General features: G+C 33.8%; 1 protein-coding gene across 2 annotated transcripts in view; it reads right to left on the bottom strand.

Moving 5' to 3' along the window:
- LOC128207547 (homeobox protein Meis1-like) overlaps positions 1 to 19,765 on the bottom strand; it is a 130,967-nt gene that overhangs the window by 70,676 nt on the left and 40,526 nt on the right. For both annotated transcript variants that reach the window (XM_052910528.1, XM_052910527.1), the window contains one exon: positions 11,905 to 12,046. In XM_052910528.1, coding sequence (XP_052766488.1) covers positions 11,905 to 12,046 — 142 coding nt within the window. The remainder of the gene's footprint in view (positions 1 to 11,904; positions 12,047 to 19,765) is intronic.

Here is a 19,765-nt window from a genome sequence, read left to right on the forward strand (position 1 = left end):
TTTATAGGAATACTTCAATGAAACTTAATTATATATCAGATTACAGATTTGAGCAAAGCGTTATAATAAGAAGAAATGTGTAAGCTAGAGTCTTCAACCCAAGGTCCCACGTTTATCCCTAGTCGCTTTGGATTCAATTAACTTTGAAATATTGAATCTACCATAAGATCTTTAAAAGTAATTAATATGCATTCAAAAGTAGTATCTCTTATCTTCAGAACAAAGGAGTTAAGTGGATTTTAATAATTTTAATACTTTATTTGGATAAATTTGATTTTATCATTGTAATACGTCTGAATGAAAAAATAAGCGGAAAATTGTCTGTATGTAGATTGTTAAAATGATGTATTATTTTGATCAAATGAAAAGATAATTTGCATATTTTAATATTTTTGTCTCCCAAGATACAATAGACCTTTGTGTGTTATGCAGGCAAATAATGACTCTGTGCTGATAATTCACTCTTACTTTCCCTAATTATGTTTGCATTAATTACATGCCTACAGAAGGAAACAATGAGGTTTGCTTGGTTAAGGGACTAATTTTTACATAAATTACAGGTTAATTATTCTGCAGTAAAATGTGTATTTTTTGCATTTTGACAGTTTTATTGTCATTGCTAAGGTTGACATTTAATGGCCGAACAATGCTTGAATTAATCTTTTTTCTTAAATGCTTACTTTGTTTCATAATGTTGTTTTCAATAGCATTTAGTCCATCAATTACAGTATTAAGATCTTACATCTTACACAGAAAGCATTTGCTGTAATTACAAATAAATATTATTTTTGTGTGGCAATTATATTTCCCTTTTCTTGCACACATGCCTCAACATTTCCCTTCATTGGTGGCTGATTAGATGTGACATTTACTGCATTTAAATATATCCAAATGCACACCTACTCTAATCAATGACAAATGCGCCCATTAAAAACTAATGAATCTGGCAAAGTATGTAACATTAGACAGGAAATAAAGCCACTGGCTTATCATAGCTCAGGCTGATATCCCCCCTTATATCACATAGATTCTCATCCATCAATCTTTAGACTGACTCAGAAACTGTTCTTGTTAAGGTTTAAAATATGGGATCTTGTTGATTATCTTAGAAATTAATTGTGGCAACAAGAGGAACAATATTTCATATACCAAATTCAAGAGTTCTGGGACTGCCAGACAGTTTATGAGTCATGTGTTGAAAGAGTAGTCTCCCTTTAAAGATTTCAGTATTCTCACTTTGATCTTCTACCTGTTTGCTCCTCCCCAATGAAAACTGACACTTTCTTTGGATGCAACTGATATGCATAATCAATTAACCTATAAACAGGGCACATGATGTGTAATGGGTGATGCTGTATTAATTAAAAAAAGAATATTTCATCAACGGCTAGACTGTAAATTACAAGCTTCAACTGTGTGTTCTTCCTGGACACATGCTGGGCTGCATACCTAGCCATGCAAATTGTGGTCATTAAATTGAAATGGATACCAGGTTTCTGGTTAAGTTCTGGGTCATGACCCCATGAAAAGTTTTATAATGCATGGAACACTAGTTCTATGTATTTTTGGGGGATGGATTCTTGTTCATTTTCTTGGTTATGAAAGCACATGTTAATTCTCATAGTTTAGGTATTTCCAGAAACTTGATGCAGTGTTTTAATTGTTAAGTTATTGGAGATTTATAATTCACAAAATAACCTTCCGACAATAGCATGTCTGAATAAATAAGCCTTTTTGATATGTATTTTGGAACCAAGACCTTATTTTATTACATTTTGTTTACAGGAATACATTAATTACAAAATTACATTAATTTGTAATTTATAGCTAGGGCAGATATAATATATGGTAAACATGACTTGTTTCTCACTGTAATACACTATAACCATTAAATATGTGCACATTAGAGGCATTATAATTATCATCAGCTTTTGCTCCAACAGTTATTTTAAGTGTCTGCAATTTATTATCAGGCATTTAGTTTAAGGAATGTGTTTTCATGCAATTTCTGGAAATGTATGTGTTTTTGTATGTTTATTTTTCTTACCCATTTAGCAGCTCCAGAATAAGATGATTTTATATTTATTTATTAAAGGATTGTGGATTCACTTCTAAATTCATATGAGAAGTATATATATATGAAGTTAATTTAGTTCCTTTTTGAGTTACTGGAAAAAGAAAGTAAAGGCCGGGCATGTATGCGATTTATGTGTTGTAGAACATGATTTATTGTCAGTGTTCTTTCCTTTCAAATTTTGTTCTTTATAAAATTTTGGCTATTTTTTAATCATTATCTGCATTGTCAAAGCATTCTGGCAGTAGCCATTAAATCTAGATTTGTTAAGATTATGCCAAAACTTCCATTCTTTCTTATTTAACAATGATTATTTTCACATCAGGAACTCCCTTGTGAAAACCATGAGCCAAGATGAGTGAAAATGGGAAAAAGGACCACACTATCTTCTACTTCATAAATTTCATGGTATTTGGATATCAGTTGGCCAATTTCTGATTTTTTTCCTGTAAATCCACTCAAGGCATGTCTGATGGAGGCTTTTATTTTTAATTTGGTAATTATTGAAAAATGTTGGAACAAGTGTGAGGTTATGACCATACAAACTAGTTTAAGCCCCATAGGTAGACTCCTGTTAAAGTGAACTCATGTTTCACTGACCATTCCAAGGCGGGAGTCCCATCATTTATGGTGGTTCAGTAAATTTGCTTACATCTATGCGTGCGTGCTTCTGTCTGTTCAGACTGAATTTTACTGGGCTGTATCTTGACTATGCATAGTAGGGTTTCAAAAAAACTTGCCATGAAGGTTCACCATGATGAGGTGGCTTGTTGGGCACAAGACTCAGGTCTGTACATCAAAGGTCAAGTTCAAGGTTAGAGGTCAAAGGTTGCAATGATCCTCGTTTGGGCTGTATCTTGACAGTAGTTGTACCTTTTTCTCATTCTGAATAAAATGCGATTATGCATGGACAAGCCCAGAAGTGAACTAGAACTGTAAGCCATAGGCTAACGAATACCCCCCACCCCTCCATGTCTAGGTTGTTTGCCCTGGAGTTAGGCCGGACAAAGCTAATTTTGCCTACAAGGGGAGATAACTCCAGCCAGGGTCATGTGACCTGTACCAAATTCACAGAGGCGAAAGTTTACAACATGGCCATTAATTTCTGAAAGTTTGATAAAGATTTGTTGAATAATAACAAAGATGAATCCCGGACAGGGCTTATTTTGCCTACTTTAACACATCAAGGGGAGATAACTCCAGTCAGGGTCATGTGACCTGTACCAATTTCACAGAGGCGCAAGTTTACATCATGGCCATTAATTTCTGAAAGTTTGAAAAAGATTTGTTGAATAATAACAAAGATGAATCCCGGACAGGGCTTATTTTGCCTACTTTAACACATCAAGGGGAGATAACTCTGGTCAGGGTCATGTGACCCGTACCAATTTCACAGAGGCGCAAGTTTACATCATGGCCATTAATATCTGAAAGTTTGAAAAAGATTTGTTCAATAACGACAAAGATGAATCCCGGACAAAAAAAAACGGACGGACAGACGGACGGACAACCTGATTCCAGTATACCCCCCCAAACTTTGTTTTGGGGGGTATAATTATCCACAATCAACAGTCAAAACAGAAACAAGGGAATTGCAGAAAAAAACAAATTCCCAGGAGTTTCAAAAAGGACATGCAAGTAAACATTGCTTCTCAAGTTATGTTTGTCCAGGTCTTGGTAATGCTGTCTAGAATGCATGAATAGAATATAGGAATAAGTACACACATCATTCATTTAACACTTTAGATCACATAAGTTATTGAAAACTTAAATAAAGAAACGTCTTAGAACAAGTCAGTTCTTGAGTAACTTTTACCTAATGGAAAGTGGAAGTGGTGACACAACAATTTTGTGTGCATGTATATATATGGTATATGATTTTGGTGAAACCATTGCTTGCCAGTTTTGAGCAATACAATGGGCATTTAAACAAGGGCTATATAAAATAAAGCCAGTACATGTATACAGTGCAATTGAAATCACATGAACAAACCCAGCAGCCAGGAACGTTCTGTGAACTTGAAACTGCTTTAGATCATACTTGGGACATATGAAAGTTTCTGTAGGGCATTAATGTTAGTTGCTTAATTCTTTACATTATGTTTGTGATTACATTACCAGTGTGATGTATTTGTGTTTTAAAAAACAGGATACAGGAAACATATTCTGGGGCCATTTTCTCTCTACATGTTACATACCTCCATCACATACATTGTATAGAGATGGTAGACAAAATCACCTACCCACTTCATGGGAGCACTTTGCCACTCCGAAATAAAAACTTTTCATAATTATTTGGCTATTAAGTGTGTAAATGACTTCCCGGCATAAATGTGTCAAAACTTGAAACCTTTAGAGGTTTTAGAGTAAGCTGTTGAAGAATGGTGTTGAATATCTTAGTAACATTATCCTATTTTTATGGCCTACTGAAGAATGTTCAAGATTTCTTTTTCTTAATGTATATGGTTAATAAAGACCAGATTAAAATGAGAATATGATAATTTGCTTAATACGATAAGTTTGATAAGGATGAGTCATTTAACTTACAACTTTTCGTATGATTTTTGCAAATGTGAAAATATCTTTCCCTTTTAAATATTCTTATCTATTTAAGGTATTTATTTCGAAGATGAATAAAAGCAGTATTAATTGTCAGGTTTTGATGTCCTTTGGATTTTAATGCAATTGTAAACCAGGGTATTGCAGGCCGAATGAAAAGTAAACATGGTTAATTCTTCGATTCCTACATCTATTGATATGACATATCCCTTCCATATCTTGCCTTATTATCTGTTACACCCCTTAATGGACTGAGAGCTCAAGATATTTGAAATTATCTTACTTCAAAAGTTAAATAAATACCAGTATCTTTTACAATGTAATTATACCGTACCATGCCACTTTTTGTGCGTAAACCAATTAATCTTGTTTAAGTGTGTATTCAATTCATTTTGGTTCACAAACCATTTTATTGGATTGAATAAATATTATTCTACTTCATAGAGTTATATTTATTTAAATAATTTAGAGCGTATTCAAATCCGTTTCGATGGTCTGAATAAGAATGATAATGCAATGCACGGGTTTTCAAACATTGCCATTACCTCCTAGGGTAGTTTAACAAAATGACATGTTACCCATTTTGTTGAAATAATGAAATCCCCACCCCATGTAAATAATATTTCCCCTGTTTAAATAGTTTAAATTGAAAAGGCTGAATTAATTCAAAAAGCTCTCAGTTTGCTCTACAAATGGTGTTAAAATGATTTTTCAGAGTTAGATGGGCATGAATTTCTATGGCACTTGCTTTGTTAAAAGATCATTACCACGCCATCTGGTTTTTAACTTTTGAAAAGGATAGCTTTCTTAACAACGACATAAAATGGCCACTGAGTTATTGTAATGATTTCAAAAGTGATGATACTCAACATTTTGACAATACTCTATTTAGCATAGACGCCTTGGGTCACTGAGCATGTACTGATTTTGTATGGCAGAAATCGCGGGTAAATTGTGAAAAGAATGCCCCAGTATACTGCGACATACAATATAGAAGTCGCCTAACCTCATCAGGAGGTGCTGGGGTCTTGATAGAGGAGCTCCGGTCTCCAACGGCCAACAATATTCATTAATTCAATCAGTGCTTTATCAACATGGAGAATCACTTTACCAAAATTAAACAGGCACAACGCAGCAATACTTTAAGTGTATGTCCTAATTATGACACATAAGACACTAAAATCATCAAGATGTTTTGCTCTTTTGTCAGTTATGTGTTCTTAAGTGTACTTTGAATGACAAACAGTCAATGACGACTGACAATATGTTGCAGACTAGGGCATGGACGGTTAACCTGTGGGCTGGGTAAGTTTTGGTGGTAGTCTGATTACAAATTCAATACCTGGCACCCAACCAGTGCTGCAATAACATCTAATGGCTGGTGATTTTGAGTGTTTATTGTCAGCCAGTTGTCTGCTGCTTGTTGAAGAGAATGAATAAGTAAGGTGTTTCTTCTCAATGTACTTTTTCATAGATGACGTTCCCCCACCTTTGTGACTGAGCTCACAAGAATATAGATGACATTTCGTCTTTTAATATCACTTACAATAACGAAACTTCCTAACTGTACTTGTTTTTGTTTCAGACAACATTGTTACTATTATATTTCATTTTTTTTCTACAGCGTGAATGTACATACGGATACCCTAGTACCTGTGGGTAATTGACAATCCAAAGTTTCTACCTGTCTGTGCCCTATTGCAGACATTCATCACAATGTTGCCATTTTGACTAGTTTCTATTTTAGTTGTATCTTTTTCAGTTTGAAATTTCGCAATAGAATTGGAAGCTATGTTCTATTTTGGGTTTCCCCACATAATTTTTTCAGTGGACTTGCTTCAGAGTAGCTATAGAGCAATGAAAATGTCATGAACTGACTCATTGCAAGTGATAACATAAAACTTACTGGAAACCGAAAAAAAATAATTTAACAGTCTGTCGAATTCCTAGCTGAAATAGTACAATCTTATCTTCAGATAGTTTTTGAAAACCATTGGCTAGGAGCATATGCCAAGTGTTTTAATATGTTGTATAGGGGACTTGTTTATCTATAAAATTGTTTTGTAATCATGGCCATATCTTGGTTTTACCCAAGTATTACTGTCCTTTGAGATACTTTCTATTCTTGTTCAGTGTTGCTAGGAGTTGTACTTTTGCAAAGGTTTTCACTATCACTGTGTAAATTTTTACAAAATGATGGTTGAAGCATTTGCAAACCAGTCAGCACTATGGGTCTGTTTGTTCATTGATAAACTTGGGAAAGCAGTCTTGAGCGGCAAAACTAGGTCATATTTGATCGGTCATAATCAAACTTACATCATTTACTGCAGATGCAAGGAAGTGCATTGTTAATATTGCATATGCACCAATGTTGAAGTCTGTGGTCATTATAATCTACATAAATTTTGTCCTTTGCAACTGTAAGTTTAATACCGAAAAGAAGACACTTTACATAAATTACTTGGTCCTCAAGAAAACCTTGACATAACCTTGAGTCTTATTTCATTACAGTACCAAAATAGTATTTTTTAACAAATCATTATTACATATGTATTAAGGTTACAGATATGCACTATTCTAAAATATCTTCTTTCCCAGTGTATGTGTTCACCATTTTAGCTCTTTAAGGGTGAGATGAGGCAATATTGACTAAAGATGATCATGTTTGACCACTTGTAACTGACCATAGCCATGTATGCTGGACAAACAAGAGGTACCACAATGACCTTGGGTGATCCTAGACACAGGATTAAACAGTTATTAGGACAAAGTAAGAAGATTACGTTCATTTAGTCATTACTGAAGGCTTTACTGTTGCTATAATGCACTCTCCTAAAGATTGTCCTAGAATTGCACAAAGTGTTAGACATTTTCCTCATAGTAGTTGAATAATAAATACAATACCGACAGCGATGGCTGAGCAATTTCCAATGCCCTTATCTGCAACTAAAACAACATAGAAGAGAATCAAGAATATGGTGAAGAGGTCAACAGGAATATAGATGCAATGGTCCCGCTGGAAAATGGTCTCAAGGTACCTTGGGAGGTGTTTGGGGACTGAAATCTAGATAATTCCCAAACAGAGAGCCTTAAATGGCATGTAGTGATTGATTAGGTGTATGGTAATCCATTGGAATGTACTGTTTATGACAGAAATAAATGATCTAGTGCCAGTGTATTATTTTGAATTAAAAACAAGGGGGCCATGATGGCCCCAAATCGCTCATCTGAGTAAAAGAGTTTAACCTTTGTAATTAATATAGCTTGATATTTGTTCTCAAAGAATATTAAAAAACATATTGTTCAAACATGTTGCCTGGATAATCACTGACAGGACTTGTCACAGTTGCCTGCACACTGACAGGACTTGTCACAGATTCCTGCACACTGACAGGACTTGGTGATTGACTGCACATTGACAGGATTTTGTTCAGTAGCCTGCACACTGACAGGACAGGACTTGATGGTTGACTACACACTGACAGAGTTTGATTTTCATACCTGTACACTGACAAGTCTTTGTACAGTTGCCTGCATACTGACAGGACTTGATAATTGACTGCACACTGACAGCACTTGGTACAGATAACTGCACACTGACGGCACTTTTTAGAAATGTTAGCAATCATTTGTTTCATTATATAAAGCTTATTCACTATCCACACAGAAGATTAAGATTGTAGCTTAGAATTATACACATGAAGTTTACAATAATCTACATGAAGTCCAATGGAAAAGTCTGATTATTAAATTTATCATTAAGTAAAAATGAAATTTCTTCTAAAGAATAAAGTGTATAATATTTATTTGAATCTATGAATCTAAAAAAAGAACAATAATTACTTTAGAAGTGACTATGTTGAAGACTTAATAAAATTTAAAATCTATTCCCTTGTTACTTAAAATAGAAAGTAGTGGAATCTTCAACAAAAAGGGAGACCATATAGCAAGACTTGCTGCCCTTGCTTCAAGAGTAAACTTTACATAACATTTTGGCCATTTTGTTGTTGTTGTTGATAAATCGTGACCCCTTGTTGTTGTTTTTTTTGTAGAGGGTCACCATAGGAAGCTTCCTGTAAAGTTAAATTGAATTTGGACTGGTAGTTTCAGAGGAGATGTTTTTTAAAGCAAAACAGGAAGTCAGCCATTTTGTTGTTGTTGCTGTTGTTGCTGATCAATCGTGACCCCTTGATGTATTATTGTAGAGGGTCACCCAAGGAAGCTTCATGTAAAGTTTCATTGAATTTGGACTGGTAGTTTCAGAGGAGATGTTCTTTAAAGCAAAACAGAAAGTCTGCCATTTTGTTGTTGTTTTTGTTGTTGATCAATCGTGACCCCTTATTGTATTTTTGTAGAGGGTCACCCAAGGAAGCTTCCTGTGAAGTTTCAGTGAATTTGGCCAGGTAGTTTCAGACGAGATGTTTTTTAAGCAATTGTTGACGGACGGACTGACGGACGAACGCCGGACAAAGACCGATCACAATAGCTCACATTGAGCACTTCGTGCTCTGGTGAGCTAATAATACAGATATTTTACCAGACGTATTGTTTTGAAAATAACCATTACTTGTTTAAGCTGAAACGAAATCTGCATAATGGTTATTTTTTATGGATGTCATCATGACTTATGATTAGAAATATTGAAAAACTGTGGAAAATAAGTTTCATGTCAGTTAGCATGGTTTAATCTGTTGATCTAACAGAATTCTTTCAAAAAGCAATAACGGCATTCAGCCCTTAATAAATTAATAATAGGACCGAACAAGACTCGGTATCTTATTACATCCTTTTACATTACAAACCGTAGAAAAAATCAATCCAAATTTCTGTACTTATTGTAGGATCAATTCGATCAGTATTCAAAACAAAAATGATCCGTTCAGTTTCTTTTTTGTCCCTATTCTTTACACGTTTTCCAATTAATATTGCAGCAGTCTGCCGGGTGGGTTATTTGACTTCCTAATGGTGTACTTCCAATTGAACAATGCTGCTTGCATGTCATATAGCTTAACGGCCTGTTCGTATGCCTTTCTTTTGTGTTTGATTAATAGACTCACATGCTAGTTAACGTTTTATGGTCCACTGACCAGACGGACTGTCAATATTGATATTGTTTAAGTTCCATGTGCGAAACATAGTGCTGAAGAAACATTTATGAAAAAAACATTAGTGCGCATGTTAAATATGTTACGTTTATACCCCTTCTCAAAAGTGTGTTGAATGCGCATTTAATCTGCATTAAACGCAGCGATGTTGGCACCATATTTTAAGCGTATTTTTCTTACTTGGTGAATTTAAAACTAGAAAAAAGTGCACTTGTTTTGTGACTATTTAAAGCGCATTTACGGTTTAACACCCAACAAATTACTTTGGATTAACGGTGTTTCGGATTAACAATTTTTTGCAAATGTCAGCTTTCGCGAATTATAGATGACGTGAAATACTAAGTCGTGAAAATTGCAATGTCGATTACCCGTTACCAATACGATACACTCGGTTTGAGTTATCTTTCGTTTATAGAAATATTTGTTGAATTATTGTTGAATAATTGACAAATAATTCGTTATTTTACTTCTTCTAGACAGCAAAAATCTGGGTCAGGGTCACTGGGAAGGAGCTATTCTGAACTAAAAGCTTATTTATTTGTGAATCAAAGCGCATTTCTTCTGCGTTAAAGGCGCTTTTTTCTGCGTTAAAAGCGCTTTTTTTCTGAATTTTAAGCGCATTTATTTCTGCATTTCAATTGCATTTTGGGTAAAAGGCGTTTTTTTAGAAGGCAATACACCGAAGATTGTTCGAAGTGTAAAACTAAATAAAACGAAGAAATAAAGACCTTGTGGTGTCTCCTACAAAGTATTTCATAAATCATTTGAATTTGAAGTTAATTTCTAATAGCATTTAAAACGTAGTTTTAGATCTCTCACCTGTCCTGTTTCATATATTCACTCAACGCTCTAACACATTCATTGTTGATTGGTATATGTTTTTTTTATTTCTTCACTCAAAATGGTGAAAATGGGGATAGCTCAGATAACTCAGATGTTTTGTGTAACGTTATTTCTTTATATTTGATAAATATTTCTTTCAAAGAAAAGTAATGTTTCGATGACAAACTGGTCCGGCAGCGGCGAAGAAAATTTGCCCAGTAAAATGATGAAACAAAAATACGCCTGTTGATATTGTGGCTAAAAATGTATTTCCTGTAAGATTAAAACACAATATTTTGAACGATAATAAATGGAATTTATCAACGGTGTCATTTTTATGATCTTGTTACACGAAATTTCAATATAGTTCCAATCGAAAGTGTTTCAATTTAATAGACCGGAAGTATCAGCGACTTAGTCGCGACGCGATCTTAGGGGTCTCATGTAGAGAATCTTTAAACCATTGCCGATTCAAACACGCTCAACAATTAAATTACAGAGAGCGCATTTTGGTTATTTTCACCATGCAAGTTATGTTTTCATTTAATTTTCTTTGTCGATTAAACAATTTATTTTCTTTATCTATTTGTAATTTAAAATTATACAATTCGTATTTGTATGGGCGCAATTTCAGCACAATGTACAGGAGCTGATGCAAGACGTTCTACGAGAATGGGCGCAATATGCGTTTTGCAACTACATTATTACTTTGAGAAATCCATGTATGACGTTCATACAGGGTGAAGGTTACAACTGATACTTACACAATAGTTTATTGTAAAAAAATCTTAAATATGGACTAAAATGTTCCGTTATGTTTTAGATTCAGCTTAACTTGTTTGTGATTTTTTCAGGGTACCTTGATCGGTCGGTGATATCATTTATGTTATCTTTTATATTTTATTGTTTCTTTTTTTCTACTTGTGGAGTTGCTTGGTGCTTAAAAAAATAACATTTTAAATAATAATAAACTTTGTAAATCCTGGTCTTTTCGAAATCAATTAAACCCGAAGTGATGCGTTACAACTTTGGTTAAGTGTATATTATTTACTTTACATACCAGACATGGAAGAACTGTCAATTATTTGTTATGTGTTGGCTTATTCTATGACTTTTATGTAACTTAACTGATTTCTTTAATTACAAATATGGTATGTTGCAAGTAGGTGTCAGCACATATAAAGATAAAGATGCAATTACTCTGAAGGGAAGCATGGTTGCACTTTTGTACTGTCATTTTGTACAGTCCATTGCTTTGAACATAAGAGAATGTCTCTTCAATTCTAAATAGAGTTAGTTCATTTAAAACCAAAGGTGGCCCAACAACAAAACAAAAGAATATACCTGCTTCGCTGGTGTTGTCAGCATTTTGAGATGAGTTTGTATTAGATTGACTAGTGACGGGCGTGTCATTTGATCGCGTTGACTGAGCATCGTCAGGGGAACTAAATGGAGGTAAGTTGGTAGGCTGTGATGAAGGAGACCTCTGAAAATACATAGACAATACATAGTGCATAACATTTGCAGGGTAGGATAAATGTGAAATGAACTGGTTACATACAAAGTCTGATTAACTTGTTTCTATTTCATCAGGGGCCATGGTCACAGATAGTCCCAAGGCTGAGTTTAGACTCAAGCTGCCAAACTGCACATTTTCATTTCATTGTAACTTTCTTTCGTTAAGTATTGATGATGAAACTTACTGATTATTATAACTATTTGAAATTGTTCAATTATTTATGTTAAACGACTGTAATTTACTATTTACTCTAGATGAGTAAATTTAATAAAAGTGATTTTCTGAGTCTGAGTATGGGCCCTGATGTCAGTTAAAAGCAAAGGATAAGCTCTTCCTCAGCGTTTAAAAGAGGTTGCCAGTGTTAATATATTGGTATAAGTTTTAATTATTTACTCAATCAAAATGGAATTGCGTCATTATTAATATTTATGCAAAAAGCTACAGAAACATGCTCAGTAGCAAAATGTTTAAAAACATTAACCCGGTCTAGTGGCAATGGGCAAACGCCAAAGACATAGAACACAAAATCACAAACAAGAAACATAGAACAGCACAAAACTCTACAAATATGAGTTAATATGAGTTTGAACTCGCCTGCCATGCTTCACATTTCCCTAAACAGTGGTGTGTTTACTGAAAGCATTTTGCAACTGCTAATAACAAAATCATTTTAATTGTAATTTTTTTTTAAACTTTAAAGCTGTGGTTCATTTTTGTCCACGATATGTGAAACTGTAATCGCAAACATCATTTGCCAGCATATTTGCTTATATCAAACTAGATCTTGCATATAATTTGCTACTGACTAGTCTCTGTTTTCCACATCTATTTATTGTAGATAGGGCGGTTTTCATTTCATTTCTCAATTCTAATTATGCCTAAATATCCGATTAGATTTTCACACTTGTAATTGAGAAAAAGAGAAGGGTTTCTTTTGCATAAGAGATTATTTTAAATGATATTCTTAAATATTTGTTAGGTTTTGTTTCCATGGAATTTCAGAAATGTCAACAGTTTTCTTTGAAGTTTTGTAGGAACTCATTTCCTCTAAGACATCATATTTCACACCAGTGTACTATCATTTGAGCAAATTGTTGGTAAGATGCACATACTGTTTACACAAGAGTATATTTGGGAATAATCCTCAGTGTGTGGGAATGAAATAATGTCCATTGCATCTGTTGCAAACACTCCGAAGATATTTGCCCATATTTCACCATAATACACCCATGACTATTACTTTAAAACCTTTAAATGAATGGTATTAGCGTATTGATTTGTTGGCTCCTGATTTCCATTTCTTATCAATGCAAACTATGGAAGTAGATTCTCTCAAAGGCTTTCCAATTACACAAGAAAATACTCCCAAGACTTGAAATTAAATCTTGAAACCGTGTTGTTAACATGAAAACACAGATAGAATTCCTCCCGTGTTCACTTTGTATGGGGGGCCTTCCTAGAATCTACAGCATACCATCTAGAGGTATAAAAATGAATATAATTACTCCGAATGATCATTAACGTTAGCACCCATGTGGTGATATAACTGAGCTCGGGAAGATCCCATACTCGACAGCCCTTACGGAAATTTATAATTACAAATGAAGTATAATTTAAGTCCCTTATTGCCTAACTGTTTAATATGTGTGTTCACAGAGTATCATTTCGTCGTAATTAATGATTAATATCTGTAAATATTAGAGCTTAGTGATAACGTTCATACTTCAAATAAAAGCGTAAGCTTACTAAATAGAAACCATGGCTGGCGTGCATTTTATAGTGCGATATAAAATCCATCAAACATATTCAAACAACAAGAGACGCGAAAAGAGTGCCTAAAAACAAAATAAATTCTTCAGAGGCATTTATGAGTTTTTCAGACATTTTATATAAACTGGCTCAAGTGTGGATTTGTGGTACGAGTAAGCCATTTTAGCAGGCACCTGTACATATTTATATACATATATCCCTTATTATTTTTATTGTACAATGTTTCACATTTGTGTTGACACTCTGATGATACATTATTTAAAAAAAGTTAAATATTAATTTGAAATTATGAATTGTAGAATGTTCAAATACAAGGAAAACTTCCATGTGACATTTTTACAAGCTTGTATTGTTGTTTTACTGATGTTAAACACGTGTAAATATGGCCAATAATGGCGGTGGCAAATATTTGAATGCGATTATTATATATTGGTATTTTATGTCAATACGGCGCTAGGTAATTCAAAATAAAAAACGGTATACCACGGTGAATATGATATAGTTTTTCATTTATGCGTAAATTATGGACATTTGTCCAATAAAAATAGTATATGACGACCATAAAGCTGTGTCATAAAACTAAATCGAGCATTCAAATAATTGGAAGGGAGACCTGAAATGTGCTAATAATGTCAAATGAATTCAACACACAAATCGCACATTATGATTGCAAGGTAGAGGGGCCCGTTTATTAAAGGATTATATTTTTTTCGGAAAATGCCAGTATTAAGACCATGCATTATTTGGTGTTGTATACTTGCGTAATCCAGAATTTGTTCTTGTATGATGATATTTCCTTACTTGGGTAAAGAACGTCTGCGTTACAGCATCATTATTGGAAATCCTGTTTTTGCGTTTTGCCAATAGTTTAACAAATATACAGCATCATATTATAATTCTTAAAACATTATTTGTATGCATGAACACAACACTTAAACGATGATAGTAATTGCCCATTTTCTGTTCGATACCTCACGCAGGTGACATTCATTTGGTACACGAGTTATAAAATGGAGTGGGTATTTTATAAAGAACGTATTAAATAAATCATTTTTAAATCGATGTTGATAATTAATCTACCACATAGGGGTAATACAAGGTGATGTAGGTATATCTGTAAATAACAACATCAAAGCGAGGAGACCCTGAGGCAAAATTGCAAAGAAGAACGGATTCAAAGATAGTCATCTAAATGTCAATACAGTTGAGGCTTAAAATATACAATGATAAATGTCTGTGTTGCGTGAAAAATGAGATTTTCAAAGTCAGTTACGAAGAAGTAAAAGCCTACATTATTTTAACTATTACAAAAAACAGAACGTAGCTGAGATAGTTAAATACAGGAATTGTTTTAACGGTTGTGTAAAATGTCCGCCAAGGTGGCAATTTCCTTGTTTCTCTAATGTTATCATGAACTTCTTATCATCTGTTCTGAAAATGAAAGTATTCACGAATGTGATAGCTTTATATTTGAAAGTGGGTTATGTTTAAGTGCCTGTTCTCTTCAAACAAAGCAATTGACTTTTTTGCAGAAGGAAATTATTTAATTTGCATGTAAGACAAATATAAACAGCTCAATGCATTCTTAAATATCTAAGTAAATTTGAGAAACTAATTTTCCCTATAATTTGGTGCCTAATTTGTTCCCCGTCAAGTGATTGACAAACTTCTCAAATTTCAAAATATGCCTTTCGTCTTTGTCCATCATCTGTACATAATCTATTATCAGTACGATACTCTTAACTGTTGTGTACTCTTTGCTTGGAATAATTCTTTAACAAATAGTTTTTCGCATTCTTCAAACATGAAGAAGTCTCAAGTCACTTAGCTGTCGTGTATAGCGGTTCTGTTTGTAGCTAATGCTAATTTAGTTTTGGATATCATGTCATTGATTATTTGCACAATTTGTTGGAGATAACTTTTTTTTATTTGGGACCTTTCAAACGCTGTGTTACAATGTAATTAATGTTTCTCTTGTTTTGCAAGTGGTCTGTGCCAGTTTTGACATATAGATAATCACACGAATTATTGGTAAAACTAATGCACATATTCGTAGTTGTGGTGGGTTTAAAGTTTATTCACTCAGCCATGTCGTTTGTCTTTCTATATGGTTTAGATGAGTTTTAAGATTGTGTCAGCTTTTACAATCTTTATTTCAGAATTATATGTATCGAATTACACCACAGTCTTCTTTACGACACATTTATTGTTGAATCCTATATTTGCAGTATTTAACCTCAATTTTAATTACTGATTTTTTATGATTAGCGGTGTCTTTGAAATAAGACACTCATATTATTTTCACTGAGTTACAAAAAACAACAACAATTTTATGAAATTGATGATTATCAGAAAACTGTTAGTTCATGAAACATCGGTTTTATTTCTTTAACAACACGTATGGAAATAACATTTAAATAAAACCGAAGGATATTATTCACAGCTTTCATGTCGTAAGTTTTGAACACAGTCGTGTTATTATCGCAACAAAACCACTGTACTGATGGTATCTTGAAGAACAACACCAATTTGCATCTAATTTGCATATATGTAAATAAGGAGGTATATTGGCTGAGTGTTGAGAGTGTGTGGACAATGGAGGGACTGAGAGAAAGAGGAAATGAGCCCAGTATTTATTTGAGACTTAATTGGAGATGACAACTCGCCCTTTTCCAGGGACATCCGAAATCTAATTCTGGAAATCGGAGCTTCTCTATCGATGACAGTTTCATAACAAACTGATTTTGATTGATGGCTATGTGTATCCCTTTGTGCAATATGCCAGGGTAGCAGTAATTGTTACTGTGTAATTCCCGGGAAATACGGTTGTGCCTGTCTTGAAAGCAATGCTTTATAACTTTACTGGTATGGTAAGGAAGAATTCACATTAACCAGACTTCACTAAGGGACTAAGTGTTTTGACACGCTTTCTCGGAACATACCTACTTGTTGGTTAACCCAAGCATATTGCTTAATTATCAATTATAAATGAAATATTAAGATGGTACCAGAAAATTTGCAAGGCAAGTGAATGCGAGGATAGAGTTTTTAGGTATATCCAGTTTTCTGTGATCTCTATCTTTCTATCTAGCAAATAACTTAAGAACAAAATTGCTAGAAATCAATTTATCCTTGGTGAACGATAGACTGAATTTGCCTGAATATTGGTAATTTTGCTTTAACCAGAGTAATTTGTTAATATCATCAATAAGCTGTGATCAATAGGTCCTATCAGTTAATTACAGCTTTTCCACATGCGTGAATCCTACAAGAGAATATCGGGGCAATCTTGGTTTTTAACTCGTTATTTCTTCTCCTTTCAGAGTTTCCACTGACCTGAAAACCCTGGACATCAGTAAAGCGAAAGATGTTAAAGTATGAATGAGTTCATTCAATATTGCCATCATACCAAGAAAAAGAAGAAAATAACACTTAATACATGTCCCTCCTACATGACAGTTCAACATGTCCCTTCTACATGACAGTTGTGTACACATTGTTTCAGAAACGGTGGTGTCACTTTTGGTGAACATTTTTTAGTTACTATATCAGTGTTCATGTGAAATAAAAACAGCTGAGCGTCTACTCTGGCCTTCAGTAAATAGTGGTATTGGATTTTTATTTCTTAAAATCCCGAGGATAAAATATCTTGTCCTTTTCCCATCATAAACAGATAATGTAGTTCCACGAGTTCATTTCCACAAATCCTTGTATCATCCTGACGTTTCTGACAGCAAACACAGGTTTCAAATGCGTATTTTCACTGAATTTGATATAAACCTGTCAAAAATTATCGACTGCTTTTGAAAATTAAAAACACTGCATCTTAAAGACTAGTCATTTTAAAGTGGTGTTTTTCGTTATGTTTTGCATACATAGCATTTCATAATAGAGAAGAACATAGCAATGATAATTTAAGTATATATTACGGATCAAAATGCTGCAATTGTCATTTGCTACCGTTTCAGACTCGTCAATTAAATAGTTTAAAACGTCTTATTAATCTTGCTTTGTCATTGTCTTCCGACGTAACGCTCAAATTACTTGCACTGTTCAAATTTAAATGTGCGGCAAGGTTTAATGATTTCAGGGATCGGAGCATACCAACGTTAACATTCATTGAATCAACAAAACAACTTTTAGTAAAACACATTTAGTTTAGCAATTTGTTTTCGTCAAATTTCCATAGAGTGATAAATGTTTTTTTCAGTATTCTATGTGGCCTATCAAATTGGTTGAGTAATTACCTTAATGTTCTTTTCCACTTTTCCGACATGGGTGGGATGCATACCTCAAAACAATTATGCTACGTGCATACTCAGTGTAACCTAGAACTTTATTTTGGTGACGAAAATTGCGCCATTTATAGTTAATTGCCAAACATTTACTTTCCTTTAAAACATATATTTATGGTGCCATGTGTACAAACTGTTTCACATTTATTATTGTATAATAAATCCTGGAAAGATTATGCTTGCACTTTATGCCATTTTATAATAAGCAAAATGCTTGACAATGAAAATGGTAATTTTTACAATGTTATGTCAATGCTACAATGTTAACTACTCGTAAAGCAAATTGTGTTGAAGGCGATTGGTTCATATTTAAATGATTGAAAAAACATTATGTGATAATCCTTTTTTCTCCGGAATATGTTTATCAGACTTCATGTTCCCTGTTGTTCCGAATCATGTTACATATGTTGAGTAATGATGATAGATGTCCCTGTTGTATCATTTCTGTTACTAAAACGTCACTTTAATAATAAAAACGATTGTATTTAGCATTTTGCAGCCTTGTAGCCTTTCGTTTGATTAACTTGAACACTGTATGTTAACATTCGTGCCACTATGTTATGTTTGCAAGGCAATGTTTGCGACAGATTGTGTTTTGTATAGGGACACCTGTGTGGAAATTCTTTGATTCAATTAACAACGCAAGAATTTGGAGGCGTTTAAATACATATTTTCTTTCAAAACTGTTCACATACTCCCGTGCTTTGATCGTTGTGTTTATGTTTGAAAAAAACTATTTGTGGACATCAATTTAATACAGATATTCACCGAAATACAATATATTCTCTTTTTGTGTGGAAAACATTTGCAGATAAACGTATGATACCATTCTGACGATATATTTTTCGTATACAATTTCAACCTATCAGATACGAACAAATGGGATTCTGCTGCAAAACCCCTACTAATCCCTTGCATTTTCTCTCCGTCATTTGTGAGATGGCAAAAATAAATATGTTCGTACAATACGCCATTATCATCTCTGTTTAATAAGATTTCCTGCTTCCAAGGTTCAATACGCAAATTTCCAATCGTATAATTCCAATGATCTGACCGCCGCGAAACTGAGCGTTGCGTTGATAAGAGGAAGGGAAATATCCCAATATGGTGGCCCTTTCCTGCGTTCCTGGTTGTCTCCATTATATATGAAGAATTCGCATAATTGAACTCGTGAAATCGATATAACTTTTCATTTTTTTTTCTGAGACTAATTTCGTCATGGAAAATTGGTTCTATTATCAGCGAAGATTGGTCTTACCCAAAACATGAAAATAATCAGAAATTTTAATAAGCTGTGCTCTGCCATAGAAATTACATTCAATGTCGGTCCAACACTGTCCAAACGTGATGGATTATCCAGACAGTGTTGCAATATTTTCCAATTCCAATACCATTTTTGACAATCTTAACCGAAGACAATTTTAATGTAGAGATGAGCTGAACTCCATTTTAATTCCACATTCGAGGTAAACTTATGATTTCGCAAAGCATGCTATAAATGCTGTAGCGGAAATACAAACAAATCTCATGCATACAATGGAATTATATATACCGTAGTCAAACAGCTAATATTTCGAATTTGTACTCTAACAATGATAATAATTCTGACAGCTGGGAAACA

Source organism: Mya arenaria, chromosome 11 (assembly GCF_026914265.1).
Source record: "Mya arenaria isolate MELC-2E11 chromosome 11, ASM2691426v1".
NCBI lineage: Eukaryota > Metazoa > Mollusca > Bivalvia > Myida > Myidae > Mya > Mya arenaria.